Source organism: Bos indicus, chromosome 3 (genome assembly GCF_029378745.1).
Source record: "Bos indicus isolate NIAB-ARS_2022 breed Sahiwal x Tharparkar chromosome 3, NIAB-ARS_B.indTharparkar_mat_pri_1.0, whole genome shotgun sequence".
Lineage (NCBI taxonomy): Eukaryota > Metazoa > Chordata > Mammalia > Artiodactyla > Bovidae > Bos > Bos indicus.
In genome coordinates, this window is record NC_091762.1 from 59,196,668 (window position 1) to 59,211,684 (window position 15,017).

Consider the following 15,017-nt stretch of genomic DNA (forward strand, 5'->3'; position numbering starts at 1 on the left):
TATGGAAACTGAAACTTATAAGAAAATACATTTTATCAATCATTCTTGTATTAGGTGAAATTTCTAAATAAATACACTAAAGTAGGAAATGTGAAAATTGGTGAACATATTAAAATAGGAAACTTTCCTAGTTTTCTTTGATATCCACTGTTTACAGTTATAAGTATATTGCAGTGGGAAAGATTTAAAAGGAACCTATATTATCTTTCTTTCAAACCTTCAGAATAGAAAAGCAGATGAAGAGGGAGATGTTTCTTTCCACCATAAGCCTTTTGTAGATCGTGATATTCTGCTTAAACTTGGTAATGGGAATTCAGCTAAACTTTTGACTAAACCTCACCATTAAGATGAAACGGAAGAATTTCTGTCCATATGAGAGCTTGTTAAATTTGTGGTTTATAAAGTAAAAAGAAATCAAAACTTATCACCTTATTTTTTTTTTTTTTCCCAAGGTCCTGGGAGTGTAGCTGCTACAAACAAGACTGATTTGGGAGTTATGGAACTGTCTTCACCAAGCCCTAGCCCTGTGAAAAAAGGCAGTTCAATGAATTGGTCTTTCCCGGATAAAATAAAGTCTCCACGAACTGTGAGGAAACTTTCCATGAAAATGAAAAAGTTGCCAGAACTTAGCCGAAAACTGAGTGTTAAAGGAACCTTGAATTATGTAAACAGTCCAGATAATACTCCTTCTTTGTCTAAATGTAACTGTCAAGAGATTCATCATGCTGTTATTCTACCTTCTGGGAATACAACCACAGCTGCTAAGAGGAATGTGATAAGTCGGTACCATCTTGATACCAGTGTGTCTTCTCAGCCCACCTATCAGAAGAAAACCTCCGTGAGTTCTAAGTATTCCTGCAAAGGTGGTTACCTCAGTGATGGAGATTCACCTGAACTGATAGCCAAATCTAGCAAATATGGATTCGAAAACAAATTTGCAAAAGGAAAAGACATAATTCCAAATAGCAGCAGCAAGAATGAAATAGACATTGATGCTTTTAGACATTACAGCTTTTCTGATCAACCTAAGTGTTCACAGTACATATCTGGGCTCATGAGTGTGCACTTCTATGGTGCTGAGGATTTAAAACCACCTCGGATAGACTCAAAAGATGTCTTTTGTGCGATTCAGGTAGATTCAGTGAACAAAGCCAGAACAGCTTTGCTCACATGTCGAACAACGTTTTTAGACATGGATCACACTTTCAACATAGAAATTGAAAATGCACAGCATTTGAAATTAGTAGTGTTTAGTTGGGAACCCACTCCAAGAAAAAACCGAGTGTGTTGTCATGGAACTGTTGTTCTTCCCACCTTATTCCGAGTGACAAAGACACATCAATTGGCTGTCAAACTTGAACCTAGAGGTCTCATTTACGTGAAAGTGACTCTTTTGGAACAGTGGGAGAATTCACTTCATGGGCTAGATATAAATCGAGAACCAGTAGTATTTGGTGTTGATATTCGAAGAGTTGTAGAGAAAGAAAATATAGGCTTGATGGTACCACTCCTGATTCAGAAATGTATTATGGAAATTGAAAAGAGAGGCTGTCAGGTATTATTTTACTGTGTTTCTCTATTGCCCCCTTATCTATCTATTCGAGTAATTAATTCAATTTATTTATAGTAAGTCTTAGGAGAAGGAGTTCAAGGTAAGTTTAAAAGATCTAATTTAGACTTTTTCTCATTCCTGTTCTTTATTTTTATTACATTCCTGTTTAGGATATAATTTATGCCTTAACCTGTGTTGTCAATGATTGAAAGCATGCTAGATGGTTCTTTATGTTTGATGCAGGGCTGCATGGACTTACACTTTGAGATGAAGATATGGCATTTTACAGTGACATTCCTAGGAAAAGCCAGAGCTAATAACATGGACTAAGACTAATTCATTTAAGGAATGTTTCTGCATGGTTTGACTTTCCTTTAATAGAGAGTTCAACAGTGAATCTTATAACCCTGTTTCACTCCTAAAATTAACTCCTTGCCCTTATTTCCTGTTCTCCCTTAGTTCCATGCTTTGGAAAGCGTAAGCTTATCCATGTCTTACCTTTGGGATAGCATGGTGGATAAGGAGAGGTCCTACTAATAAAAGCACATCTGATTCTCTTTTCCTTTTAAAGAAGGTAAAAGCAGTTCATTAGAACAAACAAAAAACCTGGTGCTATTTGTAACAAGATGGGCTTCCCTGATGGCTTGGACGGTAAAGAATCTGTCTATAATACAGGAGACCTGGATTCGATCCCTGGGTTGGGAAGTTCCCCTGGAGAAGGAAATGGCAACCCACTTCACTATTCTTGCCTGGAGAATTCCACAGACAGAGGAGCCTGGTGAACCTTAGTCCATGCGGTCATAAAGAGTCGGACATGACTGATATTTTCACTTTCATGTAAATGTTAACCAGTTGGTAGACCTTATTTTTGGGGCTTTCCTGGTGGCTCAGTAAAGGAGAAGGCAATGGCACCCGACTCCAGTACTCTTGCCTGGAAAATCCCATGGACAGAGGAGCCTGGTGGGCTGCAGTCCATGGGGTCACTAAGAGTCGGACACGACTGAGCGACTTCACTTTCACTTTTCACTTTCATGCATTGGAAAGGAAATGGCAACCCACTCCAGTATTCTTGCCTGGAGAATCCCAGGGACATGGGAGCCTGGTGGGCTGCCGTCTATGGGGTCGCACAGCGTCGGACACGACTGAAGCGACGCAGCAGCAGCAGCAGTCAGTAAAGAATCCACCTGCCAAATGCAGGAGATACAGGAGACCCTGGTTCGATCCCTGGGTTGGGAAGATACCCTGGAGAAGGAAATGGCAACCCACTCCAGTATTCTTTTCTCGGAAATCCCATGGACAGAGAAGCATGGTGGGCTATAGTTCACGGGGTCGCAAGAGTTGGACACAAATTAGTGACTAAACCACCACCACCAGACCTTATCTTTATGTTCATTAATACTTGTAGAATGACAATGAGAAGCAGTGTATCACTGAGGATATTAATATGAGGTACAATTATTTATACTAATCTTTTGCAATACAAAATAAGCCATAGAATCATTACTAAAGTATTTTGCTTTAGTGCTATCAGAATTTATAACATTAATCAAAATATCAATGATGAATACCATACAATCTGAAATATGATTTCTTTAGAAGAATATAGAAGCAAATGTAAAATAACCTACCTTGAATTTAACATGGAAACTATAGAAACCTCCTAACTTAATGGAGTTTGGTATAAAGATACAGGAAACAGATTCTGGTTTCTCATCCATTATTGTGTGATGTTGGGCAAGTCACTTAATCTCTGTGAGTCTTTTCTGCTTATATTAATAAAAATAGATGTAGTAACTTCCTGAAGCAGAGAGGTAGGATATTTGAATTTTTGAAACCTCTTTCAGATATGTGATTCTATCAAGTCAAGTTTGTGTTGTCTGGGTGGAAGTGAGGCCTTTAGAATCCAGCTTTTGGTCCAGTTACTCTTTTCTTAAAGGTGTCTATTTTCCCTCCATATTCTTTCCCAGAGAGCATATAGAGAAGCCAGAAGTTAGGCAGACTTTAAATAAAGCTAAAGTCTTTTACAATTGTACATTAAAATCTGTGTTAGTCGCTCAGTAGTGTCTGACTCTGCAACCCTATGAAATGTAGCCTGTCCATGGAATTCTCCAGGCAAGAATACTGGAGTGGGTAGCTATTTCCTCCTCTGCTGCTGCTGCTAAGTCGCTTCAGTCGTGTCTGACTCTGTGCGACCCCATAGACGGCAGCCCACCAGGCCCGCTGTCCTGGGGATTCTCCAGGCAAGAATACTGGAGTGGGTTGCCATTTCCTCCTCCAATGCAGGAAAGTGAAAAGTGAAAGTGAAGTCGCTCAGTCATGTCCGACTTTTAGCGACCTCATGGACTGCAGCCTACCAGGCTCCTCCTTCCATGGGATTTTCCAGGCAAGAGTACTGGAGTGGGGTGCCATTGCCTTCTCCAATTTCCTCCTCTAGGGAACCTTTCGGACTCATGGATTGAACCCTGGTCTCCTGAATTGCAGGCAAATTCTTTACCGTCTGAGCCACCAGGGATGCCCCATAAGTAACTCAAATAGCACTATACTTTTACAGTCTATTTTCTGAAAATATTTCATAAACAGCAAGTAGATAAGACTGTTGTAAGTGATTTTAAATGCCAAGAAAATATTTTTTAGGAATGCTTTTTATTTCTATAAAGTTTAGAAAGATTTATTTTAATAAGGAATTATTTCCTGTGAAATAAAAAGTAAGATTTACAGTTGTATGTTTTAAACAGTTTTTTTTAAACACCTTTTCTTGTTTTGTCTCTTTTGCTTCTCCCTGTTCCACCCCAATACACAAACAGAAAGAGTCTGATATGTGCCTGTGTTTTATAAACCAGCATACTGCTTAAATTTTGTTTACCTTTCTAGTCAGTATTCCTTTTCTTTTTAATCATGAAAATCAGGTTTCCATAGTCATACAAAAATAGTTTGTGATATTCTTCCAAATACTTGGAAAGCTACTATCATGCATCTCCTGCTTTGAGCAGGAAAAGATTAGTATAGAAATCATACTCATGGTCTGTCCAGTTTAGATTTTATCCTTACTAGAGGCATCAAGCATGTACTTCAAGTGTTTGATTCAGGAAATCAGCCTCTGAAGTTAAGGAATATATCCTAAAATATTCCTCTCTGATGTATGTATAGTATATCTTCCTTATTTTATTCACTTTTAAAAACTGTATTTGTAATATCAACTTTGGGGATAACACATTCCTTTAAATTATCACTTGCTATTGAAGTATTGCTTTCTTTAATTTGTTCTACATTCATCTTTCTCAAGCTTAAGAGGATACATCTTTATGAGATTTTTGTGACACTTTAAGTTTGCTTACACTAGAAGGGCTCTACTCAAGCTGGTTTCTTCTAATGTTGTAGTGTTTCCTTTGATCCTGTTTAATATTTTAGTTTCATTTTCTGGATCATTTGCCATTCTGATTTTCTTTCTCTTGATGATGTAACTAGCACTTGCTATTGTCAATGTGAATATACCGTGACTGTGGAGAAGAATAGGAAATTTGAATTTTATTCCTAGTACACTCCTTGGTTTCCCATATCCTCTTGATCCTTTCGAATTCAGCAGCACCTTGAACTGCCTTCTCTTAGAAATAGTTGTAGATTCTCTACTATCTTTCAGTTAATACTGAGTGCTTGTCATCTCAAATATTTTGGATCACATTTCCGTGGAGCCATTACTGACACTTTCCTGTATTAAGACCCACCTTTTGTAGTGTAGTCTATCAGTTTTTAATAATTCATAAGAGGTTAGTGTCATAAGCAAACCTGTAAATTTCATTTGCTTTCTTCCTCTAGATTATTTTTAATATTTTTAAATGATTTCTAGTTCAGATCCTTGGGGATCGCATTGTGTGTTTTCACTTTATTTCTGTCTTGAAGTAATATCTTTATCCAATCTTTCAATTCAAGGTGACTGAACTTCCTAAATAGTCTTTGATGTAGAAGTATAGATGACGACCACTATCTTCAATTTTCATGAAGATTTTTTCTTTTAAAAGGCCCCAATTGCTTAATCAGGCCTGTTTTCTCTTTAAGATACCATGTTGATTTCCTCTTGGTGAATTTATATTGAACTAACAATGTTTAAAAAACAAATCTTTTTAATGTAGATTGAAGGGAGATTGAGTGTTGTCTTTGCATCGTGAATACATTTGAACTAGAAGTTTTATTTTCACCTTTAATGTATTATTTGCACTGAACTTCCTTCAGTGCTTTATAATCAATCCATTTGATAAGTTAAAAAAATCCTAGATTTGTTTTCATTTCTTCCCGAGAAACTTTAAAAGATAACTTTACAGAAATAGTTTCCTGGAACTTTATTTCAAATACATACTTTAAAAAAATAAACTGAGTTTATAGCTTTTAAAAATAAACTGAGTATTAAATAACTTGCCCAAATTCACCAAGCAAGGAGTGATAGTGTGGGGCTTTATGAACCCAAAATCTTTGATTAGCTGTTGTGCTGTATTACTTCAATCTGGAGCAAAAGATGTAAAAGGGCACCCATCGAGATATTGGTTGGGTGTATAAAATTAAAGGGAAGAGATTGTGTTTTTGCTTAAGATATTATAGCTAGCACTATAGGTAACATAGTATATCATTTGAATTTAAATGAAAGAATATAAAATTTGTATTAAACTATGTAACTACAATCAGTATAGTCTGTGGTGAAACTTCAGAAGCTTATGTTTGAGATATTTTTAATTAAATGCCATCAGAATATATAATATTGCCAAAGTCATGTGATTTATACATACTGTACTATTATATTTTCCCTTTATCCAATTTACCATAATGTGGCGATAATTTTATTTCTAGGTAGTAGGCCTATACCGATTATGTGGCTCGGCAGCAGTCAAGAAAGAACTTCGAGAGGCTTTTGAGAGGGATAGCAAAGCTGTTGGTCTGTGTGAAAGCCAGTACCCAGATATAAATGTAATAACAGGTAATAAATAGATGTTATTTTTATGTACACATTCTGAAAGACTACCTCTGCAGGAAAGAGAATTTAAATACTGTTTTGGTATTATTCTGAAGTCTTTTTTTCCTTCTTTCACAAACACTACTGTGTTCTTTTCTATGGGGAGGTACCAAGATATGGTCCCTGTTCTCAAACAGCCAACCTTTGGAAGGAAGTAAGGCCTACATTAAATTAGCTCCAGTAGCTAACAGAAGGAAAAGGGTACCTTGTCTTCACGGAGGGATAAATAAAGTGCCATCAGGTTCAGTTTGACTGGAGCATAGGTAATATAAGGGGCATTGACTATCTGGTTAGAGAATTTAGATTTATTTACTAGGCAGAGGGAATCCAAAGATTTTTGAGCAAAGGAATGAACTCTTCAGAGATAGTCTTCAGGGATACTTACCTGGCAAGTCTGCGCAATGGATTGAAATAAGAAGATAGAAGAGGAAAGAAAACCAGTTAGGAAGGCTTGGCAATAGTCTCAGCAAAGAGATAATCAGAGCAGATGGCATCTTACAGCAGTAGCAACAGCAGGAAGGAATAGAATTGAAAGTATATGAAGACAGGGAGGGCCCAGACAAACATCACTTTGACACCTGGTTGATTGGATTCCATTAGCAGAAACAAGAAAGAGAAAACTACTGTTTTTGGTGGAGAAATGTAGAAAAAGATTATGAATTGGGTTTCTTTTCAAACATATATTGAACTTGAGGTACCAGTCGGAGATCTCAGTGGATATATCAAGCAAAGTTGAAAGTGCTTATCTGCAGCTAAGGAGAGGATGTAGTAGAATGTGAGGGGTCTGTTAATTGCCCAGGTGATGAATACAGTCTAATGTATAGCATTGCAAATACTCTTCTAAAGCCCTGAGTGATGAAAATGGCAATTTGATGGTCATTGGCACTAGTTACAATTAACACTTTCCAATTGTCTGTAAAGTTTCGAAAGACCAGAATTTGAGGATTTCCAAACTTTGGAGGCAGGCGAAGAAAGAAGAAACATCTAAAGGGATTGAGAGGAAAAGAGTCAGAAAGTTTGGGAAACAAGAAACAATAGAGTTTTCACAGCAAGGTGTGATGCAGTGTCACTCTGTGGAGAGATCATATGAGATGAGAACAGAAAAAAAGGCCTTTAGGAGATTTTTGATAACTAATCAATATTTGGGGACTATTGGCTTATAATTCCATGTTTGTTTTTTGTTGTTTTACTTTTTATTAGCAAAGTTTTCAAGCATAGAATACTATGATAAACCTTCTTTGTCCATCATCTGGCTTCCTAATGACCAAACCTGTCTCATTTATACCCCTCATTTGATTCTCCCCACACTTGGACTATTTTGAACCATAATCTCAGATATCACATCCTTTCACCTACAGATGCTTTGGTATGTATTTCTAGATTGTCTATGTATTTTGATAGTCTTTCTCTTCTCTCTATTGTCAACTACCATTTTTTTCCCTTGTTATAACAATATTTGTTTTTCTCTTCTAAATTGCTTTCTTATTTTGCACACAGTTGTCTAGGTGAGAATTTGAGGAGGGCTCAACTTGCACATATTAAAGAGATTTTTAATGATTGGAATCCTTAAAGCCAACTTTTAGCATTGAGACTTTCCAAATAATTGAGCTTCCTAATCTCTGAACTCTGAATGACTGTATTTTCATAGATTATTTAATATACATTCTTGGATAACTAAGTTTGATCCCAAGCATTTTAATTCTAAAAGGAGACAAACCAAAGCACTTTTTTTCCTGTAACTTTTAGCAAACCAGAAATAATGGTTACTTTTATTTTTCTAAAGGAAGAAGATTTATTATTTCTACTAAAAAATGGGTCATTTCTACAAAAAGGTAGATTTTTTCCCCTTAGTAGTATATAATTAACAGAATCAGCAAAAGACTCATTTTATGAATTTATTAAGGAGAAATTTTACAAATATCAGTTCTCAGAAAATTACATTCTGAATAAAAAGAGGTTTTGTCTTAGTTGAAGCCTTGGGTTAGAGATAAAAATTATGTCAAATGTGTACAGTTTAAGAAGATGAAGTGATGTGGTTTGAATTGTCAGAAATTTGCAGCATACGCAGAAGATATAACGGTAGATCAATGACTGTTAGATTTATAGAAAAGCATTCTTTTCTAAAGTTGAGAGTTTCCATAATTTATGAATTAGATATTTCTTGGCTTTATTCTTTGTATTCCATTTCAGTAAAGTTGTTTTTCAGAAGAACCAAGAGCTCTTTTCTTTCTTGATAAAAAGCCAATGGAATGATTTAAGTTTTGTCTGAGAAATACCATTGGAATTGCAATAAATTATACACAGGGGCTCATCATGGCTCAAAATTTGGGGAGCTGGCCAGTAATAGTGTTGCCTCATGTGTTTGTTCCATGTGAACTCACATTTCTAAGTAAACTTTGAAATGTATTTAACAGTTCAGTAGGTCTAAAAAACATATTAATGGAGTGAATGGTAGAGTTTACTCACAGTTTACTGTGTTCTTAATAATTGGTTTGTCTGAAATACAGAATGAAGTACTCCAGACAAACCAGGTTTTCTTCAATCAGGTGTAAAATTTAAGGTGTAAAATCTATTCATAGTTTTAAGAGAAGATAATAGAAAAGTCAACGTATTTATTATTTAGTGATTATTAAAGTTTTAGGCAGAGAGAATGGTGAATTTCGTGATTGAGAATTAATAAAATATAGGTACTTCAAACCAGTCTCTGAGAAGTAGATGCAGTTTTAGAGATAGAATGCCCTTTTTTTTCAGTGTGGTGATGCCTCTATTGCATCACAGGAATGAGTAGAATCTTCCTGTGTAGTTGGTCTTTGTGCCTGAAGGTAAGAGGCATATGATTTCATGGTATCTAACTATTACTGGGCAGCTTAAGAGGTGTAACTGGAACCAGTTCTTTATTTACCAATAATTGCCTGCTTCAAGTACATGATAAAAGATATACTGTGTTGCATTAAATAAACTTCATCATAAATGTCCCCCAAGTCTTTTTTAAGTAGCTTCTGTAGCATTAAAGATTGTCACCACAAATTTATTATCTTATGTTCTTTATGTCCCAAAGTGTTTGAAAGATATTAAGGCAATATGGTTTTAAGATGCTCCTGTCTATCACTAAGTTTTTGAGATAAGACCATATGGCCAATTTCTAGATTTATGAGTCATTATATCTTATATGTCACAATGTACTATAAATACTTCTCTCTGTATCATTTTATAAAATCTTTTTATTATTTTTCCTGTGAAGTTTGTCTGCATTTATTAATAGAAAAGCAATAATAACCTTTACTTCATTGAACATAATATGCTGAGCATACTCTAAGTGCTTAATGTTTGTTATAATAATTCTCCCTTATTTGCCTTCAAATTATAGTGAAGTAAGTAATCTTGAACCTGGATCCATTTAAAATTCCATTTATATTAATGGTTGTTTAGTATATTACTCATAAAGTATAATGATATTTGACATATATTTTCACTAAGGTATAAAGTTATCTTTTCTGGAGATCTTTTAGATTTTAATTTAATATAATTGCATTATAGGACAAGTCTCAAATTACCAGGGCATATTGAGTTTTATGAGAACTAACAAGTCTTGTTTTGTCAAGGAACAAATATGGAACCCTAACAAAAAATTATGCCCTAAAGGTTTAGTAGTGTCTTTGTTTGGCAGCTACAGAAAATTGCGTTTTCACTTTCTAGTTGTAGATTCTCTTTAAACTGAATGTTTCTATTCATTGTGGGAAACTAAGGATAGTAGTAAAGATCACATGATACAAGTTAAGGAATGGGAATATCACTGTATATCTAACAGGTTTTGATTATTATTATATGCCAAGCAATTTATATATATTGTATCTCTTTGTATATATCAAAGAAAAAGTTTGGTTGGTATTCTCTTGGTTCCTTCCTGCTATTTCCATCTTGTTACCTTTTTACTATGGAGTAGGAAGTTATGCTATGTTAAGGAATAAGGTTTTTTGGAGGCTCACAGCACAGTCTTGCACCTCTTCTTTCCTGTTTAATATCATCATCAGAATACTTGAGCATTTTCATTTATTCACTAAAGACTTTGATATCCTACCTATGGTTAGATTTCCAGCTGAAGTCCTGCTATCATTCTGAATGACTTTAACATACAAATGACCAATCTAGTACACTCTTCTTATCTAACCTAATTATTATTGGGTATCAACTGATACCTTAAACTCTTTCTTGAAACATTCTTTCCTTTACTGCCTTGATAGCATATTTGCCTGTCCTGCCCCCACCCCCATCTTGCCTCTACTTACCCTTCATACTTCTTTAGCCATTCTTCCCTAGCCACCTTTGGAAAATCCTCTTCCTGATGACCACGTAAGAGCTGATTGAAGACTGGGATGGAGGTAGGGTGGGAGGGATATATGTTTGTACTTGAATCATATTGTTATACAGCAGAAACCAATACAACATTGTAAAGCAATCATCTTCCAATTAAAAATAAATAAAAATAAAATTTTTTAAAGAACAAAAACATTTTTAAAAAAAGAGCTTATTGATGTTCATCATTTTCTCTATTATTGGGCCTTCTCATATCACTCTATATTACCTCCTTGGCTTCCCTGGTGGCTCAGATGGTAAAGAGTCTGCCTACAGTGTGGGAGACCCGGGTTTGATCCCAGGGTTGGGAAGATCCCCTGGAGAAAGGAATGGCAACCCACTCTAGTATCCTTGACTGAAAAATCCCATGGACAGAGGAGTCTGGCGGGCTACAGTCCATGGGGTCGCAGAGAGTCAGACATGACTGAGTGACTTCACTTTCTTTCTTTTTCTCTTTCTCTCTCCTTCTTGATAATCTGTCACTCCCAAGGTTCTAGTTATCATGTTTAAGTTGATCATTCTCAGATCTGTGTCTCCAGCCATCTTTTTCCTGAGTCTCAGATTTTTATATACAGTAGCCTTGAATGTCCCATAGATAACTGAAGCTTAATATGTTTAAAATGAAACTCCTTTTATCCCCTAAAGCATGGTTTTCCTCCTTCCCCCCGTTTCAAGTAATAGCACTATTATTCACCTAGATGCTGAAGCCCTAGACCTAGGAAACATCCTTTTTCCTCTGAATGACAAATATATTTTTGATTCAGTGGTCCTGTTTTCAGAATTTGTCCTACCAACATACCTGCATATATACAAAATGATGATGTGCAAGGTTATTCATTGTAGCATGTTTTGAAATAACAGAAGATTAGAAAGAATACAAGTATCTGTCTGTAGCCACTGATTAGATCCAAATGTGGGGGATCCATACATTGGAATACTGTGATGTGGCTGTAAAAACATTTGAAGAAAATTTCTGTGTACTGAAAATATGGCAAGGGTTATGGCAAGGATAGGGCTTCCCTGGTAGCTCAGCTGGTAAAGAATCCATTTGCAGTACAGAGAGATCCCGGTTTGATTCCTGGGTCAGGAAGATCCACTGGAGAAGGGATAGGCTACCCACTCCAGTATTCTTGGGCTTCCCTTGTGGCTCAGCTGGTAAAGAATCCACCCACAATGTAGGAGACCTGGGTTTGATCCCTGGGTTGGGAAGATCCCCTGGAGAAGGAAAGGCTACCCACTCCAGTATTCTGGCCTGGAGAATTCCATGGACAGTATAGTCCATGGGATCACAAAGAGTTGGACATGACTGAGTGCCTTTCACTTTCACTTAAATTCAAATTAAGCCCTCAAACTAAGTTCTCAGCTAAGCTGAGAGCATTTTCTAAATCAGTATTGTCTATATTTAGGTTTTTGCTGTCAGAAATGTCCATTTTTTTTCTTGTGATCAAATTCTATCCTTTAGCTAGTATCTTAACCTACCTTCCTTATGTGTAACAGCTATTATCCTTTCCTGTTTCCTCTACTATAGCTATATCACCTCTTAGTTCATAACTATTTGTGGTGTGTTTGAAGTAGACTTACCTCATTCCTATTGTAGTGGCACGTTTGTTGTTTTCTGTTCTTGGGTTTTGGTTTTAGAAATGATTTTTTTCTTCCACAGTATAGCATTGGAGATTATCCAGACTATTCAGTATGTGTGTTTAAGCCATATCTTCTGTATTTAAGAGGAATTACATTTATATAGCTCACTTTTTTACAAGGGTTTATGAAAAGTCTGGAAATTAAAAATCCATATAATTGGAATAATTTACAATTAATATTAGTATGCCTTATTTTCTTTTGTTTTATATGCATTTAAAGGAGCTTTTTATAAAAGGGATTTACTTTATGAACAAATCTAATATATATAATTGCATATTATGCATGTGCATTATTAGCATGGTTTCAAAACAAAAAGTCAATTAGTGAAGTAATTTCTAAGAATACAAATTGCAAGTGTTTTGTTACAATACTTTTTACATTTCTGCTTTTATTGTTTTCAGAATTTTTAAAGTTCACTGTAATGATACTTTGAAAAAAAATTCGCCACAGCTTTTTATTATTTCACTCTAAAGACTAATTGACATCTATTTCTGGTTTGTTTGGTTTCTGAAGGTGTTCTTAAGGATTATTTAAGAGAACTTCCTTCTCCTCTGATAACAAAGCAGCTTTATGAGGCTGTATTAGGTGCAATGGCAAAAAATCCTTTGAAAATGTCATCAAATGGTTGTGAGAATGATCCGGGTGATTCTCAGTACACTTTTGGCCTTCTGGATTGTCTGCCTGATGTTGAGAAGGTAAGCATTTATTCTTCCTGAAATAAACCATATATTTAATGAACTGAGTACTTAGCTCCAGAGCTACAGATAATTTTTAGTTATTTGACATTTGTAGCACTAATGAGTTTTAGCTCTACCTTTGCTAAAGACTAAACAGTGTAAATCTAGAAACTGATTCTTAAGTAGAATAAATTTAGAAAACAGTTTTATCTCTTTCGCATGTGATATTAACCTATTAACCTCCTGATAAGTTTTAAAAGAGTATTGTTATCTTATTATTAAAATGACATGTTTATAATTAAAAGTTAGGAAGATATAGAAAAGAAGAATGGAATTTATAATTATCAATATCTAAAGGCTATATAATTAACATTTTGGTTTATTTCCTTTTATTAATAGTATTTTAAAAATATGGTAACTGTTTTGTGTACATGACTTAGCCTCAAGACTTAGTGCTCACCACCACTCTTTCCTTCCTCCTTGTCTCTTCACATTTGCCCCCTTCCCATGATCTAAATCTCATACCAGTATCTTCCGGTATGCCTACAGGAGAGAGGATGACTGGGCTTGCAGAACTAATCTTAGCCTAACTTTAGCTATTGTTCCTTAGAACAAAAGGGAGAATAAGGGAAAGAAATATGGCCAGGCTGATCCAGGTGAGGCCAACTTTGCCTGTGTTTCTTATCATGTGAGAGTGGAAGGTCCAAGAGTGGATAGAAATACTTTAAGCCTAATACCTTCATTCACTAGTTTATTTTAGTCATTTGAATGGCCTGTTCTCTGTCCAGTTAGATTAGGAATTTCTGTTCCCTTGGGTGGGAGAGAGGAATAGCTACAAAGAGGTGGGTAGAAGAAGAAGGGTAGGGTGAAGGGGTAGAAATGTTCCTTCATCAATATAAGGTAAAATTATGGATCATTTTGCTTATGAGTGAAGACTCGAGTGTCAAGGAATTTAAATCACTTGCCCAAGATTATATAGCTTTTTGGGTGTTCTAGTCTATCATATGAATCTAGGGCCTTTCTGGCCTTAAAGCTCATGCTGTTAATATTCTTTCTAAAAAGGCTGTAAAGTATTCCATTGAATGGATTTGACAATTTATCATTATTTGTTTTATATAAAATTTAGATTTTGAACCTATTTATATATATTTGTCCACAGATTTCTTTTCAGTTAGAATTACTTATTTAGATTAGAATTTCAGAGTGGAATTGCTGATTTAAATGTTGTGAATATTTTGAGGCTGTTAGTACATGTTTTCATATTACTTTTCAAAGGGGACATAACAATTACATTTTTTGGCTGATCTTATTTCAAGAACAAAAAAATTTCTTATTTTAGATTGCGTTTCTTGGTTTGCTATTGAGATTGAGCCTAATATATTTAACCAGTCGTGTGTGTGTGTTAACTGTGTTAACCAGTGTGTGACTGGTTTTGATTTCAGAATATCAGCTGTAGTCTACTCTAGATCCATTTTGCTCCTGATTCCTTCCCTTCATAGCCAAACACTGAGCAAATGTTTGTTCTGGCAGTTATCACTTCTTCACCACTCTCTTACTACTCAACAAACTGTTTTCTGGCTTCCTATCCCATCCCTGTGGATCTGTTTTTGTCAAGGTTACTAATTACCTTCTAATCACTAAACCCAGTTGTCACTTTTGGCTCCAGAAATATTGATAATATGTCATTTTAATTTTTTAAAGTTACAGGTTATTATTAGTATTTATTTCTTCAATTATGAAGAGGAAATTACATGCTTATTTTGTTAAATGATTGATCATATACCAGTATATTAAA

At 35.3% G+C, this 15,017-nt stretch overlaps 1 protein-coding gene across 5 annotated transcripts in view; it reads left to right on the forward strand.

Moving 5' to 3' along the window:
- The window catches only part of SYDE2 (synapse defective Rho GTPase homolog 2), a 40,333-nt gene that overhangs the window by 14,142 nt on the left and 11,174 nt on the right, over window positions 1–15,017 (forward strand). For 4 of the 5 annotated variants that reach the window (XR_011565825.1, XM_019957174.2, XM_019957173.2 and 1 more), the window contains exons 3-5: window positions 453–1,555; window positions 6,389–6,515; window positions 13,059–13,240. Coding sequence is in view for 4 of the 5 variants with exons in the window: in XM_019957174.2 (XP_019812733.2) it covers window positions 453–1,555; window positions 6,389–6,515; window positions 13,059–13,240 (1,412 nt within the window). In the remaining variant the exon portion in view is untranslated. Of the gene's footprint in view, window positions 1–452; window positions 1,556–6,388; window positions 6,516–7,751; window positions 7,918–13,058; window positions 13,241–15,017 lie in introns of those variants that run through there. The other variant, XM_019957176.2, reaches the window with a different exon arrangement.